This window comes from Mya arenaria, chromosome 9, assembly GCF_026914265.1.
Source record: "Mya arenaria isolate MELC-2E11 chromosome 9, ASM2691426v1".
Taxonomy (NCBI): domain Eukaryota; kingdom Metazoa; phylum Mollusca; class Bivalvia; order Myida; family Myidae; genus Mya; species Mya arenaria.
The window spans coordinates 56,816,177-56,834,167 of record NC_069130.1 but is presented as its reverse complement, the minus strand read 5'-3'; the positions used below and the strand labels follow the sequence as shown (position 1 = coordinate 56,834,167).

The 17,991-nt window shown below is 34.8% G+C and overlaps 2 protein-coding genes and 1 non-coding gene across 4 annotated transcripts; 1 reads left to right on the top strand and 2 right to left on the bottom strand.

Moving 5' to 3' along the window:
* Window positions 1-1,308: 1,308 nt before the first annotated feature.
* On the bottom strand, window positions 1,309-3,881 carry LOC128246884 (uncharacterized). Its single transcript, XM_052965414.1, has 2 exons — window positions 3,692-3,881; window positions 1,309-3,188 (listed from the first exon to the last, which is right to left on the bottom strand). The coding sequence occupies exon 2, from the start codon at window positions 3,186-3,188 to the stop codon at window positions 2,115-2,117; it is 1,074 nt and encodes a 357-aa protein (XP_052821374.1). The 5' UTR covers window positions 3,692-3,881; the 3' UTR covers window positions 1,309-2,114.
* Window positions 3,882-4,193: 312 nt separating this feature from the next.
* Trnad-guc (transfer RNA aspartic acid (anticodon GUC)) lies at window positions 4,194-4,265 on the bottom strand. The gene has a single exon. It is a non-coding gene; the product is annotated as a tRNA-Asp (tRNA).
* Window positions 4,266-4,346: 81 nt separating this feature from the next.
* Window positions 4,347-10,592, top strand: LOC128246883 (uncharacterized). Of its 2 annotated transcripts, XR_008263387.1 has the most exons (5): window positions 4,347-4,518; window positions 6,568-7,150; window positions 8,104-8,208; window positions 8,623-9,334; window positions 9,657-10,592. XR_008263387.1 is itself a non-coding variant. In XM_052965413.1 (4 exons), exons 2-4 carry the CDS (start codon window positions 6,602-6,604, stop codon window positions 9,241-9,243), a joined length of 1,275 nt encoding a protein of 424 aa, XP_052821373.1. In that variant the 5' UTR covers window positions 4,347-4,518; window positions 6,568-6,601; the 3' UTR covers window positions 9,244-10,591. The 2 variants fall into 2 exon arrangements, 1 of the variants encoding a protein (XP_052821373.1); XM_052965413.1 differs by having other exon boundaries at window positions 8,623-10,591.
* The last annotated feature ends 7,399 nt before the right edge of the window (window positions 10,593-17,991 follow it).

Below are 17,991 nucleotides of genomic sequence, written 5' to 3'. Positions count from 1 at the left end.
AACCGTCCAAATACATCCGAGGTTGTTTTCGATAAAAATGGCCAAGGAGTTCCGAATGCCGATCGTGCCTCCTCCCAATCTGGTAAACTCCTTGAATGGATTCATGACACTCGGGTAAAATGTTCACAACATTGAGACAACATGCAGAACCCACGTGCGCTGGCTCAAGGTCGGAGTTCTAGATAAAAAGGTCTAGCCATATATTTCGTATCCGTATCTCCTAAATCTCTTGAAGGATTTTCAAGAAACTTGGGTCAAATGTCCATAGCATCGAGCCCACTTTAAGGCGGGCTGGCACAAGGTCACAGTTCAAGGCCAAAGGTTCGAGTCATAGATTTCAAATCCGATGCATGTCCCCCAAACCCTTAAAGGATTTTCATGGAATTTGGGCAAAATATGCAGAACCCCCACTCCAGACGCGACAAGGTCAATGCCATGTCAATGCTGCCATGGAATTTGTTTCTGCTACATATCTCCTCAGCCCCTTGAAGGATTCTCATTCTCAATCTTGGTCACGGTCATTGTCACAGATTAAGGTCAAAGGTTCAAGTGATAGATTTAATGTCTGCCCCATACCGCATAAGATATCCTGTTCATAAAGATATAGTATATCTAGGAAATGTGCAGTGTACGGAAACCAGAAATATGGCTGCAATGTTTCTTGAGTGATTGCCATATACTATTTTTTGGCCGCAGCTGCGCCCAAAGTCTGAGAACAGTACACAGGAACAATTACTGTATATACAATAGTGTTTTAGTAAGTAAATTATTTTTATTTTTGTCTGGAGCATAACTAAAACACTTTACAGTCTGTGGTTTCTCTTGTGTTTTTATACTTATTTTTGTCTGTTGCATATTCTTATGACTTCCCCTTTTTGTATCAAACACTTATGATTGTTATGTATTTATTGGGGCTGAGGAGAATGCTTCTTGTCCAATTACTCACACTCCGCAAATGATATGAATGATCTCAAAATCACAAATTCTGTCAACAGGGATCTAAGTGTTGTTGGTCAAACCCAGCCACCCATCCCTAACCTCCCACTCCCCTACCCTCGCCCAGTTTACATTGAATAAATAAGGAAATCCAAATAATTAAAAAAAAATAGCGCAAGTTAACCACTATTTCCTAACGCTGAAAGTAGTAAGTTCATCGACTTCTTAAAACTACGAATACAATCAATCAAGTCCAACCCAACGAAGACCTCATGTCAGTGTTTAACTGTTAGAACTACGTGTGCATATTTTATGCAAAGGTATCAGTTTGGCCAGTTTTCTCGGGCAGGTATGCATGAAACACAATAAGTTAATTAATTTTTAATAATAATGTAATACAAAATTATCTCATGATAACAAAAACATTTTTAACGAGGTGCATGGATTATTCCACACATTATAATGTATATGGTTAAAATTAAGACAATGGAATAGATACTGCGATTTTTAACACTTAAATGTCTTAAACAGTACAAAACCGTATAACCATCTGAACAACAAATCAGAAAGTTATTAGTTTATATCATTCTCAAAAAAACAGAATGAACAAAACATCAGTATGTTATCATTTATAGTCGTTAGCACAAACATTCCAACAAATCAGAATGTTATTATAAGTTTATAGTCGTTAGCAAAACATTCTCAACAAAAAAAAAAACAGAATGTTATAAGTTTATACAGCAAAAACATTCCCAATAAAACATGTATAACAATGTTATAAGTTTATAGTCGTTAACAAAAACATTTCGACAAATCGAATTTTCGAATTTATAAGTTTAAAGCCGTAGGCAGAAACATTCTCAAGAACAAATCAAAATGCTGTAAGTTTATAGTCGTCAGCAAAAACATTCCAAAAAATCAGAATGTTATAGGTTTATAGTCGTTAGATAAAAAACATTAACGATATTCAGTTATTGGGTTTCTTTTTGAACATATCATGTCCTTTTCATCTAACAATGAGAGTAGGACTCAGAATGCACAGAGAAATGAATTAATATATGACTAGTTCAAGGACTGTATTAAACCCTGCTAGCAAACACTATATTACTTTCATGTTAGTGTAGATAATTGTAATGTAGAACATTAGCACCAATAGCCAGTTTTGAAAGTCCAAACGATTACTTTCTCAGCTTATAAACAACTAAAGAGATCACAGATAGACCGACTGCTACTCCAACCAGAAGCTTGCCGAGCTTTCCAAAATCCGTCTCGTGGCCACGTTTCTTGTTCAGCCATTTCGGAGTATACGCGTCTCCATTAGGCAACGCGTCGTTGAAATCATAAGGAATAACTCCAGAAATAAGTTTTGCTTCTCTGGAGTTGGCAATATCTGGGAGCTCTTTTGGATATTCCACATCTTGCTTTGCATACGATGGGATGGCCGTTTTAAATATCATGACGTCTTGTGAAGACCAATGGGTAGTCATGCATGCTTTGTCATATGCATCTTTCTTCTCTTTAATGTCATTTTTTGATGCCCAAATTGCTGGTGTCATGGAAACGAAAACACAATAACGCCATCTCCCTGGGTGTTTGCGACCTTTTATGGGACTTGCATTCGCGTGAATCAATCTTGAGTCCCAAAGAACCATGCCTCCCTTTGGCACCGCAACACGCTTTTCTCGACAACCATTCTTTCTCATTTCTATAACTTCTTCATCCAAATACGAATAATAATTGTTGTTTTCTGAACGAATACGTGCTCTTTCGTTGTTAGCAAAGAAATTCTCAAAATGAGCATGTGATCCTTCCATAACATGCAACGTCCAATCATCTTCGTCCGCTGCCTCCAAATACACCGCTCCCTGGTAGGCGTGAAGACCAGAACGTATGGCACTTTGGTCCACGTGAAACCAATGTTGCCCGGGCCGATGAAATTGTTCCTCGCTTTCCTCAGGCGGGCGGCCAATTGCAATTGCATCAAAACTCGTCAATAACTTTTCTGTTTTCCATACTTGCGCGAAAACTCTCTTTGATTTTAATCGTGCAAACCAGGTGGGTTCCATGTGTCCGGCATTGTATCGCTGGATCAACGAATTGGCTGAAAAGGGCCACTCCCCCTCGTCAGTAAACTGCGACAACCATTGTTTGTACTGATCAATCGTTTTGTCACATTCATCGTTGGTCAGTACATCACTTACAACAGTATAGCCCTTCTTTTGCAGATCGTCAAAGTGTTCGTCTGTTAACATCTGGGGGGAAAACACACACAATATATACAATTCGTTGTTTTAAAATCCTATGTGGAAAAAAACACGATAAAATATATCGCTGTTTCCTCTTTAAATATGTTGAACGATTTTTATAGACGAAAAGCAGCATTTTAAACAGATACTCTTATCGTTTACAACATGGCAATGCATGTAATGATTTAAACCAGTCTTCACACACTTCAAGTGCTTTGATAAGCTCAATAAGAATTCGGTCGAACTAAATAATAATAACTGAATAACCTTGACACAATTTATGCAGAAAGTGTATATTAAAAAAGCTATAAGATATACTATTTGGATCAAACAGTTTAAAGGATATATCTAGCATGTTGTTACAAATATACAGTCTGATGAAATTGTTTTCCATACCGTGATTATAGACAGTATTTAAGTACCTGGTACACTTATAACTTACGTCACGTCATGTACTACAATGTAGTTATAGTTTATCCTAGATATAACAAATAAACGTTTTCTCTTACCTTTTACGAGTATAATAGTGTGTATGTTTTTGTTCACTGCCAAAATCAAAGTATATTTCTAAAGATTGCACTTATTTCCTGTTATGATTGCATTTCTATTTATGCTATGTCATATGACCCCTACGTTATATATACAGTACTGTACGGCGATATCTATACAAACAGTACCTGTTCAAGGATTATATCAGGCTCATTAGTTTGTCATATTTATTAATAGAACAACTTTATAACCAATGTTGTGGATGTGGGAATGGACACGTCACTTTGGTTTTAGAATACATGTACATGTACTAAATTGTTGATCATATGATAGTACATTGTATTTATATTTAAAACCAGTGTAAATATCTGGCCATATTTGAATCGATTACGAACAACGCATTATATCCTAGAACACTTAATCGCTTGAACAGGTTTACATTTAATATTTGTTTACATGTTTAAATCTCAAAATTTAAACGATGTGGATTAAATTGTCAAATGTTCAGGAAAAAAAAGAATGCTCCCCGACGGGGAATCGAACCCCGGTCTCCCGCGTGACAGGCGGGGATACTTACCACTATACTATCGAGGAGACAAATGTAAGGGTTGTAAATGAAGATTAAGTCCAATATAGCTGTAGTAATGCGGTGGTAAAGCGCGCACCTGCTAGAGAGTTAATCGGGTATTTGTTTGGCAGTTGCTATCGATACTATTCGTTGTACATGTCCATTCATAGTGACATGGTTGAATTACCACAAAGGAACACGCTTGCACATGCCGGTATTTTCTTATTGTCATTTCAAAGATTTATAGGAACTGAAATTGCGTGGAAAGGAATAAAAGAAGTAAGTGAAAATTTCTCGTAATTTAATTACGTATACTAATAGTACTTAACCATCTTACAATGTGTATACATATGGAATGATTGTATTTGATATGTTCATAATTAAACGAGTGTACATGTATACATGTACATGTACAATCGCTATGCCTGTTGAATAGCTTTAAACAGCTTATAATGTGCACTTGTAACGGAGGCTAAACTTTAATTAAATGTAACTTCGGACATGAAGGAGGCCGAAGGTTGATGGGTTTATGATAGCTAGGACTAATTAAGGTTCAAATGATTCTTAACCCTGTATTAGCTATAGGTGACAGAGACAACGCTGATTCGTCACGTCTTCATTAAAATGAGAAATGTAGTGTACTGTAAAAAAGGTTAAAGCTGCACTCTCACAGATTTAACGTTTTGGCAACTTTTTTTTTTATTTTTTTGTCTTGGAACGAGCCAATTTTTACGAAAATCCAAGGAAATCAGTTATATAAGACAGCTGAAAAAAATAGATCCCAGATTTTTATATTTAAGTAAAAAAAATATATGTTTTATGCATTTTTCTTAAACCGTTAGTAACGGTTTAAGCCATAAAACATTAATTTTCGAACGGAAATATGAAAATCTACGATCTGATTTTTTGTCAGCAATCTTAAATCATTGGTTTGTAGATATTTACGCAAAAAATTGCTCTTTCCAAGACAAAAAATCAAGAAGTTGCAAAAGTGCTATATCTGTGAAAGTGCAGCTTGACTCGTTCAAACTGTTTATTTTGGCAACATTTTGTTCCTATTGAGTTAGTTTACCTATTCTAGTATCAAATAGCAACTGACCGATATGCTCAACTAACGCTTTTCGGCAAAATAATCAAAGCACTTTCATTTGTATATTTAAATAGATTTAATAAAAGAGCTCTCATTTAAAATTTTGATGGTGCTTTAAATATCATTGTTACAAGCAGTGTGTTCACATTTCATGTGACAGTGATGTTTCCTATATCTGATTATGAAACATGAACGAGTCCCTTTAAAGATGCATTCTTACTCCCAGATTAGATTTACCACATTTATTAATATTGTGTTAATATTCGAAAAAGCCGCATGAATAAATGCCGAAAACAATGGTTCTTATGAAGGATACCGATTTTTATTTGAAAGAAATGAGCATAGACCGCGGTATTTTTACCTTATGAGACTATAGTAGACCACACTTTTAGCATTCACCAATCAATTAATATTTTTGCGCTTTCTGCTATTAAATACACGGTAACAATCTTTTTATCAGTAATTAATATTTTCCATAAATGCATTATTTAGTAGGTAGTCAAAGGGTTTTCAGTCAAAATTGATGTTTTTTATACATGTGTACGTATTGATTTTGAATAAGAGTGTCACTTTAAGTCATTTCCACTGGCTAGTTTACTTTGAAGATTCACTTCGTTCAGCTAGCATACTTTTAACCATGTGTATCAATCCGTGTTTGCATTCTGGCAATTTCTTATAAAAGTTGAATGCATGACAGTTTTTTGTTAAAAAAATGAAAATTTTACAAAAGAACGGTTTAGAATAACTTCGTCCAAAATTCAATTCATAGGTCTACAAGAGTATAAATATTTCTCGGTGCCACACTGTTAAGCACGTTCCTTGTGGTGATATCTGCATGTTTGTAGTCAGGAATAAAGTCACTATTTTATTCCATATCTTTCTTATTTGAAATTATAGCATCAAGAAGCAACAAGACATTGCTGACAGTCTGGAACAATTTGGCACATATTCATATTGTCGAAATATTTGTTTCCGTTTTAAGACAAATCGATATTCAATCATTTCTGATATAAAATGACCGTTTGTAAACATTTTCTGAACGACTTAACAATTGCAGCGATGTATGTTTTACCTTTTCAAAAGATTGTACCTTAAAACGAATTGAAAAGTTTATTATTTGGTCACTTTTTATTATAAAAAGTCATTACGTATTATATACAATTTTAATCATACTATTCACCGGTGAGCGCTATTTAAGTCCTTGTATGTTGTATAATGTGATCGCTATCTACTTCCAGGCCGTTGGTCTAACGTAAACACCAAGCCCACACGATGGACCGTTACGGAAAAGGCTCCACTCTACCGCTGTATGGAACGGGTTCCTCTTCCGGTCAGACCGGCCCCAGCAAACCCTCAATTGTCTCCAACCTCGGTCTCAGTCAGCACTTACAGATCTCGGGCTACATGGTCCTAGCGTCATGTTTATTCTGGGTGTTCATGATTTATTTCGGATTCCGCGGTGCGCAGTATGGTCTTTTGTACATGTCTTTGGACGATGCCGATTTGGATGAAATCGGGTGTTGTGCAAACTTCGGTGGGACTCTACAAGATAACAGAAACTTCATTGAGAAATACCCCAAAGGGGACACTGTGCCGTATTTAATGAGATTAGGACCAGAGACGTTTTCAGGCGGATTTAAAGGAACCGAGGCGCCAGGCGTGTTACAGGATATTCCGCCGATTGTGACGGCAGTGGCGTCGGCGGATTTCTATCACGTGCAGTCGTTGATACGTCAGTGGAAAGAGGAGATAAAGCCACACATCCCGGAAGCCAAGTTCATCATTTACGACATCGGACTTTTTGAAAGTGAAATCAATTTGGTATGTACATTTCTTATCCAAAATCGATGGTATGTTGTTGTTTTTTCAGCCGTATAATTCATGTCCTGTTTGTGGGCAAGCAAAAGGACAATGTATTGTTATGAATTTCCATTTGTGTTATTTTCGTTTCCAATCGCCTCATGATACTGGAAGTTGTATATAAAACAGAGAACCTGCTTAATGTTAATTTAACCGTCGTTTTTAGCGTTTAAAAATATTTGATGCAAATATCGAACCATGAAACTTATGTGAACAAAAATGCAAAAAATGTGTGGACACTGAACAGTCGTACACCGTTGGGTTGAATTCGCTTGGTTCGAATTACTCATTGGCTCGAACTAAATGATAAAGACCGATTTCTTTATACTGAATGTAAGCATTCCCGCTTGGCTCGAATTTCGAGACTCGAGGTATTTTCACCGGTCCCTGGGAGTACGAGTCAACGGGGTTCGACTGTATAATAAATGTTATAGTGCGTTCTAAACAAACTGTTGACACGATATGAACGATTGGATTCTACATTTTGTGTAAGGAAACAAGGTGACGGTTGCAGCATGATCTTGCCCACGGACACTTAAAGGCCTAGTTTTAGGAATGTTTGGCATGATAATTCCCTGCTGTGCATCTCCTGCTAATTGCACTGGTGTCACAGTAGGGGCCAATTTCCTGTGTATACGTTTATTGGCTCAGGGCAATTTATGGGCCATTTCTATATTAACCCTCCAAAATTGCACAGCAGGATACTCAGATCGAAGCTCTGATAAGAGGGATAAATGCAAATAGATTTAGATCAATAAACAGAGGTTGTGTACTGTACACAGATTTGGGGGGTAGGGGTCACTTATAAAAGGATTAAACTAGACCTTTTAGTGAATTATTAAAACCAATCACGAAGAGGTATTTTATTTCTTTTTTGTTGTCAGTATTAATATGATATTTTGGATTGTTTTCAGATCGCTCAACACTGCAATTGTGACGTCCGAACCTTTAGGCCCGACAGCTACCCAAACCATGTGGCAGATATCTCCAACTTCGCATACAGGCCCATCATTATTCAGGTGGGACTCCCGGGTTCTCGTTATACTTATGCCATACATGTAGTAGCGTATTCATGATCTAGTGAATACAGTTCCAACGATATTTAAAAAATGACTCGTCTTCAATAGAATAAATCCTACACGTGACTTCGAAGATATATGTTTTAATATTCCTTTGAAATTCAGTGATATGTACGTGAAACTGCAGTCCATGAAGTCAAACCAGCAATTTTTGTTTCAACTTGTCTCTCTTGTCTCTCTTGTCTCATTTAATTGCTCAGTGTGATCAAGCAAGTTCGGTTGATTAATACTATAGCTTAATGTCTCCATGAATCAGCTATTGAAACCGAACTGGTTGGTGGCGTTTTGACTTTTTGTTTGTGATCTTGCATCTTTATCCATTGAAATTAATAATAATTCATTCACTCGTTTCAGACAATTATCGAGGAGTACGGTTCTGTACTGTGGCTCAACCCCAACATGCTGATAACTCGCCATTCGGATCTCAACCAGCTCAAATACCGCGGGGAAAGAGACTTCTTTTTGTGGCCATCACCACACGTCGTCAACACTGTGGGTTTTACAAACCCGAGAATGTTTACGTTCCTCACGGAATCGAGATGTTGCTATACAGAGTCAGAGATGGTCGATATCTCTACAATGGCGTTCTATCGGACAAATACCCTCTGGATGGACATTATGAAGCCGTGGTTGACATGCGCACTGAACGCTGAATGTATTGCTCCGCCGAAAAGTACGTACAGCGCATGCTTCGAGACGCGCGCGCCAAAAACAACAGGATGTCATAGATTTGACCAATCAATTTTGAGTATTCTTATGGAACGAATGTTTCAGTTTACTTCTAAATCCGAGAAGTATGTAGTTCCTAGATTGTCACGTGCTCAAGACGAATACTTAGAATACTTTCCAGAGCAGCCATGGACATACACCGAAATGTTCTTTGTTTCGGCTGTTCCATTGACATGTGTAGGCGGACTTATTTATATGTTTGTTAGGAGAAGACAAGTTGTCAAGTCAAGGTTCAGAAAACGATGATTGGAAGTGAGAAAAACATAAGTATTTTACTTTGACATTAGCTGTGCTGTGATTTGGATTGTGTAGATGAGACTGGATTTCGACGTAAAACGTAACATATTAAGTTATATATATCATTTCTTTTTAATGCGAATTGCTGACATACATATAAGTATGGGTTTTCCTTGTATAAATATATATGCTCATAGATCTAACCTACTTGAGATGAATGACTTGGGTAAAGTTCAGTTTATTCATATACATGTGAATACTACTTGAACATTGTTACGTTCAGTTTTCTTAGAACCAATTAAGATGTATGTATACATAGATTACATACTACATACGTCCACTTTCATGGGCGTAGCTAGACTACAATTGATGTGCACACCCGGTTTGCTAGGCTGGCTTTTGTTTATACTATTTTCTTTCAGCCCGATTGTGACGAAAGTAGATAGGCCGTCAGAAAGTTCCCTTGATAGGGATCAAACTCAAAACGTCTTGGGTTAAAGGCGGACCACTCTCGCATAGGGTGGCTTTCGTGGACATGCTCAATTGCGATCTTTTTAATGCAGGGTGCGCCATGGTGCTTTTCTCTGCTGTATCTTAAAATTAAAAAAAATATACATACATATACATTTTTTAGAAATGCCTCTTTTGGAGATCATGTGCAGACGCGGGCCTATGTTGATTTTGCTACGCTAGTGACGTTTTAAGTACGACTTGAATAATTATACTGTCATACTTTACTTAATTATTATGCACTGTATTGCTTTCTTCAAGAACACTTATATTGTCTTATAATATGTTAATTTCCACTTTACAATTTATACTGTATAGTATGGTATTTCACTTGTACTTAATGTATGTTTGATTTATATGTGCTCACTAGCATAATACTTAATATGTATAATATAGTAATATATACATAACCCTGTTGTCAGATGATCTGTGTAAATCAAATGTGTTCAGTCAGTATTTTAATTCAATGCTGGGACGATTCTTTTTTCTTTGTAAAATATTTTTTTTTTTTTTTTTGTATTTTCTTTATATAACCGAATAATATGTGTTTTAAATGTAAGATTATTCCATATATGTTATTGTTCGTGTTTTAAATAAGACGTGTTTATTTATTTATTTTCTTCACTTACTTTGTGATGTGTTGTTGTTGCCACGTTTCTTCTCTTATACTTTTCCATCGCGATGCATTACAATCATACACCTTATTAATTGCTGTAATTTAATGCTAACAACAATCATATTTGTGCATTAAATGCAAATACATAGGTTAAATTATTAAACTTAAGATGTGTTTTTTTGTTATTATTATTGCAATAATGCGCCTGTTATATAGTTTCAACTACCCTTGATAATTGCATACTTTGTTTTACAATATTATATATTGTAGGACCTCAACGGGTTATAGTTTACGGTGGGTCGTAGGCACGGGTGCGAAACAGTGGCTCCAGCTCTTTCATGAGCTGTGTATAAAAAAGAGCCACTTTTGAGCTAGAGCAAAAGAACGGATATCATCATAAAATTAAGTATGACTCGTTATTTTATCTAATATCAGGCCACTACTTTTATATAAATTGATTTACAAAACCGGCGGGTCTAATTTTCCGAAAAGTACAAAAAAATAAAAAAGGAATTTCATTTTTTTTTATCAAAATTATTTTTCCGACCGTATTGATTTGGTGCGAAACGAAAGAAAAATGAACAGATAAGAGTACGAAAGCAGTAGATCTCGACTGGTTTGTTGTTCCGTAGCAGTATTCGCCGATTTATTGTGATAGCATGTGAGCCATCCAACTGTTATGGCAGCGCCGTTGGCAATGGCGGAATTGACGATAGCAGTCATTCTTTGTATGAAATAATTTATCAAAATATGCAGGAGATGTTAAAATAACAAAAGTAAAAACATTTAGCAAATTTAACAGCCGACACTTACAATAACTGTCACGTGATTGTTGCTATTCCCCGCCAATTTAGGTCATGAAAATACTGTTGTTTATAGATAAAAAATAAAAGTGTCAGCGGCTGCCATCGAATTAGTAGACACAATATATATATATATATATATAGATATCTGTAAATTATGTGTTAGAAAAACATTTTAAAGCATTTTATGGTCAAATATGAAATAAGAGTGCACTAAGTGTGAGTGGTGAAATCGAAAGTAAAATTTCTAAGTTGACACCGGTGACCTAGTTTCACAAGTTCGGTCGGTGGTGTTTATAGATTTTAAATCACAGACTGGTTTGGAAATACTTGTCATTGAGTCAATTTTAAGCTTGTGTTTATTCTAGATTACATATTTATTCATGTTTGGGTTTAAAGTAGAGTAAAAACGACACATGTGTCAATGACATTACCGGGAGTTGTAACTGTGCAAAACATTTAGATAAAACAACACAGAAAACTTTTTGAATTAGTCCGTTTAATCTGTTATGAAATTGACATTTCACTATAAATGAGATTTGTTGTTGTAACCAAGGAATGCTTTTTGAAATGAAAAATAAACAAGCAAGTATAGATGCCCTGTGAACTCATGTATATACAAAATGGCAGAGTTTGGAGAAGATGAAAATATCCGATACATAATTATGGATTTCACTGTCAGTTTACTATCATTGTACATAAAGTTAAGTCACATGCTAGATTTATTATTTTGCTATGTGATTTTTATGTACTAATGTGGTAATTTGCTGCAAGATTTGAATTTGAAATGGATTTGGTGAACATCCCATGGTAAATATCCCGGTCCGAAAATAACCGCACTTAGCATGGACCGGGTTACACAAAACTAGGACCCCGCATGGTAAGGGTAATTAAAACTCAAATTAAGGTCTAGTTTGGTTTTGAGTTTTTCAGGAATTGTTTTCATAATATTAAAGCTCATATGTCTTCTTAAAATGTTACTTCCTTATTTACAAAATTGGTAATTATTTCACTTTATTGACATTTTCCAATATTGAATTAAATGAAACAATGTCTAGAAAATGTAATGTATTGTTTTAATACAGTGCACTTTTTGTGTATTTTAATGCGTAAAATTCGCCTTCTCCTTTTTTTCAATTTGATATCGGTCAGTTTTTAAGTGTGCTGCATTTACTTTTGCTTTAGCAATAAAAATGCTGCATACCATTAAAGCTAAACAAATGTCTTGCTGAGTGATATTCAATGTATCTTTGAAAAACGTGTAGTTTATACATGTTAACATGTTTTATAGTCAATTTCATTGATGTTTCATATGCACAGTATGTAAGATTTAAACTGTGTGTTTAATTAGAACTTTGAAACTTTGAGTGTATTAAAACATGCATTAATAGCAGTTTTAAAATTTAAAATGTCCAGTAAATGATATAATTTCTCAATGTTTATGTTGTTCTCTGATTTTTGCTCTTCAATAGTATGTTTTGTGACTTTTTTCCCTTTTTTTTTTTTTTTTTTTTTCGACCACCCAGTGGACATTTTTTTCTGAAAATTTTTGTAAACCAAAAAATAAAAAAGGAGTGGCCTCACAATTTTGAGGGCTTATTTGAGAAATCGGGGAATACAGTGCCATATAAATATGTTTAATCTTCACACGTATTTCGTTTACTTTGTAAACATATTGTTTATGGAGTTTTAAAACCGATTCTCCCATTAAACACATGCATGTTTACAAACAAAAGTAGAACATTTTCGTCAATTTTCCGCTGAATTTTACTCAAGAAGCTTTTGGCTCCATCTCAACCCAGAAAAAGTGTACAAACATACTTATTCCGGTAAACAGGCGGTAATTTTTATTCCCGACAAAATAAAAGCACTCGATAATACTGGTTTATCTTAAATGTAAGCTTCTTGAGAGTGATTTTCAGCTGAAAATTAGAGGAAATGTTCTACTTTCGTTCACAGGGGCAGGTTGCGTTGTTTTGACAATCCACGCCCCCGTCCGTTTTTTGTTATCAAATTTTAGTAAGGCCACTACTTTTATATAAATTGATTTACAAAACCGGCGGGTCTAATTTTCCGAAAAGTACAAAAAAATAAAAAAGGAATTTCATTTTTTTTTATCAAAATTATTTTTCCGACCGTATTGATTTGGTGCGAAACGAAAGAAAAATGAACAGATAAGAGTACGAAAGCAGTAGATCTCGACTGGTTTGTTGTTCCGTAGCAGTATTCGCCGATTTATTGTGATAGCATGTGAGCCATCCAACTGTTATGGCAGCGCCGTTGGCAATGGCGGAATTGACGATAGCAGTCATTCTTTGTATGAAATAATTTATCAAAATATGCAGGAGATGTTAAAATAACAAAAGTAAAAACATTTAGCAAATTTAACAGCCGACACTTACAATAACTGTCACGTGATTGTTGCTATTCCCCGCCAATTTAGGTCATGAAAATACTGTTGTTTATAGATAAAAAATAAAAGTGTCAGCGGCTGCCATCGAATTAGTAGACACAATATATATATATATATAGATATCTGTAAATTATGTGTTAGAAAAACATTTTAAAGCATTTTATGGTCAAATATGAAATAAGAGTGCACTAAGTGTGAGTGGTGAAATCGAAAGTAAAATTTCTAAGTTGACACCGGTGACCTAGTTTCACAAGTTCGGTCGGTGGTGTTTATAGATTTTAAATCACAGACTGGTTTGGAAATACTTGTCATTGAGTCAATTTTAAGCTTGTGTTTATTCTAGATTACATATTTATTCATGTTTGGGTTTAAAGTAGAGTAAAAACGACACATGTGTCAATGACATTACCGGGAGTTGTAACTGTGCAAAACATTTAGATAAAACAACACAGAAAACTTTTTGAATTAGTCCGTTTAATCTGTTATGAAATTGACATTTCACTATAAATGAGATTTGTTGTTGTAACCAAGGAATGCTTTTTGAAATGAAAAATAAACAAGCAAGTATAGATGCCCTGTGAACTCATGTATATACAAAATGGCAGAGTTTGGAGAAGATGAAAATATCCGATACATAATTATGGATTTCACTGTCAGTTTACTATCATTGTACATAAAGTTAAGTCACATGCTAGATTTATTATTTTGCTATGTGATTTTTATGTACTAATGTGGTAATTTGCTGCAAGATTTGAATTTGAAATGGATTTGGTGAACATCCCATGGTAAATATCCCGGTCCGAAAATAACCGCACTTAGCATGGACCGGGTTACACAAAACTAGGACCCCGCATGGTAAGGGTAATTAAAACTCAAATTAAGGTCTAGTTTGGTTTTGAGTTTTTCAGGAATTGTTTTCATAATATTAAAGCTCATATGTCTTCTTAAAATGTTACTTCCTTATTTACAAAATTGGTAATTATTTCACTTTATTGACATTTTCCAATATTGAATTAAATGAAACAATGTCTAGAAAATGTAATGTATTGTTTTAATACAGTGCACTTTTTGTGTATTTTAATGCGTAAAATTCGCCTTCTCCTTTTTTTCAATTTGATATCGGTCAGTTTTTAAGTGTGCTGCATTTACTTTTGCTTTAGCAATAAAAATGCTGCATACCATTAAAGCTAAACAAATGTCTTGCTGAGTGATATTCAATGTATCTTTGAAAAACGTGTAGTTTATACATGTTAACATGTTTTATAGTCAATTTCATTGATGTTTCATATGCACAGTATGTAAGATTTAAACTGTGTGTTTAATTAGAACTTTGAAACTTTGAGTGTATTAAAACATGCATTAATAGCAGTTTTAAAATTTAAAATGTCCAGTAAATGATATAATTTCTCAATGTTTATGTTGTTCTCTGATTTTTGCTCTTCAATAGTATGTTTTGTGACTTTTTTCCCTTTTTTTTTTTTTTTTTTTTTTCGACCACCCAGTGGACATTTTTTTCTGAAAATTCTTGTAAACCAAAAAATAAAAAAGGAGTGGCCTAAGAATATGATGTGGTAACTGTAACTTGTGAAAATTGGCAAAAAAAAAATTTTTTTTATTTTTTTTTCTTTTATTATCTTTGTAAAGCTTTGCCAAGATAATAAAATAAAAAAATAAAAAAATTTTTTTTGCCAATTTTCACAAGTTACAGTTACCACATCATATTCTTACTAAAATTTGATAAAAAAAATAATAAAAAAACGGACGGGGGCGTAGTGTGTCAAAACAACGCAACCTGCCCCTGTGCTTTCGTTTGTAAACGATGAATATGCATGAGGCAGGGGAGACAACTCTTCATCCAATTAAATCTAATGTTATCCTTAAATACTCTTCAATAACCCCGAATAGTCAGTTCATTCGGAGCTCCTCGACCATTTTTATCGAAAACAACCTCGGATGTATTTGGACGGTTTACATACTCAAAAAGAGGTTCGTTTAAGTCCGCTGCAAGTAGATCGCGTAGTAATTTTATTAAGCAGTTAAACTTTATGACTTTACTCTTGGGAATCTTAATTATGTTCGCAATAATATACTTCACTGACACTCAATTTAAACTTTGATCAATAAATACAATTCTAAAACACTACATTTCATTAATGATATAATTCAAAATTTTGCTAACTACTTCAACTAATGTACCGGCATACATCCGAGTTGTTTTCGATAAAAATGGCCGAGGAGCTCCGAATGCTGTCAGTTGTTTCCACACGGTGATTGTTTGAAAGTGGCTGTTTGAAAATTTGTAGTGACCTAGCGGACCGAGTACAATTCGAGCTTTCGCCAGAATATTTGTTTCTACGGAAAAACAACAACATTAGTATGAGTGTTTGTGTATATCTTCGCATTGGTTTCTTGCGGAACCAAGGGAACTGCCTCATTAGTTATACATGATATTACCGACATTTTCTTAGGAAAATCGCCCACGGCACACAACGAAGCATAGCGCAGTAGCGAATCAGGGTTCTACAACAATGATGCCCGAAATGACAAATGCCAACTTTTAACTTTATTCAAATAAACCTCAATATCCTGCAATACTGGACTAATAACCAGAAAAAGCAAATAGAAAAAACACCAACACAAAATAATTACGTTTTGGTAAATAGTTATAATAGTAAAAACAACATTCTACGTGAAAAATATTAATCAACTGCATTTAAATACTAGTCAAGACAACAAGATACAGTTTTTTCTCCAAAATGTTAAGTCTTCCTATAAATGAACGCTAAATACACGAGCAAAATAAAAGTATTTTAATGACGTCAATGCAAATTACAACACGGGTGCGCAGAAATCAAATTAATTGCGAAGTCCTGCAATGCAGGTGAAATAAGAAGAAAAAAACAAATATTAATAGTTATAAAAATGTTACCCTGTTTTTTGTTGTTCATTACACATGTGTATTTATTAAATACACATGTGTAATGAACAACGAAAAACAGGGTAACATTTTTTTAAAGAACAGCAACAACATAATTACGTTTTCTTAAATAGTTATTAGTTTTAACAACATTATATTTGAAAACTATTGCATATTCAACTGTATTAAAATAATTTTCAAGTCAACAACAATTTTCTATTTTTCTAAATATTACGTATTTGCTAAAGAGATATTAAGTTAAAGTACGCTTAATACATGAGCAAAAGGTATTTAAATGACGTCAATGTGTTCTGTGTAAGATCAGACTTCGAAAGCAGCAGCAACAACAGCAAACAAACAAAACGAAATGCAATCAATGCGGTTATCCTTGTTTACGAATGCACAATGCCCACTAGAACTAATGTACATGCACGCTTTTCATGAATCCTTTAACGGGAATATTCATACACACATGGCCAATACGCGTGTATGTTTTTCTATGAAACCTTGGGAGCACATATCTTTGCATATTCGCGTGCCATTCGGAACTCCTCGGCCATTTTTATCGAAAACAACCTCGGATATATGCCGTTACATCAGTTACTGTAGAAGTAGTTCGTAATTGGTTTAATTATATCATTTATTAAATGTAGTGTTTTAGCTTGTATTTATTGAACAAAGGTAAAATTGATTGCCAGTGAAGTGTATTATTGCAAACATAGTTAAGATTTCCAAGAGTTTAGTCATTAAGTTTATTAGCTAAATTAAATTGCTACGCGATCTACTTGCAGCGGACTTAAACATACCGATTTCTGAGTATGTAAACCGTCCATATTCATCCGAGGTTGTTTTCGATAAAAATGGCCGAGGAGTTCCGAATGTGCGCGTGCACGCATTTCTATGACACCATGGCTGCGCATTTCATTAGATATGGCGAATGTTCTTGCTCGCCTTTCCGTGAAACCGTGGGTGTGCATTCCATATATATGGCGAATGTGCGTGTACGATTTTCCGTGGGAATGCGGAGTTTCAACCAAGGCCGATATACGTACAGCTATGACATGTACATTGGTTCCATGACACTGTACATTACTCGCTGCGATAAATGTAGTTCGTGTAAACTTCTCCCTGAAAAATGGCAAAACTTCACTGTGGCTAGAGCACCGAAAATCCCCTGCGAATGAACATGTCTGCTTTTCTATGGAAATGCTTAATAGCATCAAATTCGGCTTATTCAAGTGTATGTGTTTCCATTAAAATGTGCAATATCCGCTTTAAAGAAAATTTATGTATGAGTTTCCATGAAAATGTGCAATATTCGACTAAGGGAATATTGCACATTTTCATGGAAACTCATACGTAGACACTCTTCAAAGCGGATTGTATAATGTGTTTCCATGAAAATGTGCAATATTCGCTTAGTCGAATGCCTGTGTATGTGTTTCCATGAAAATGTGCAATATTCGCTTAGTCGAATGCCTGTGTATGTGTTTCCATG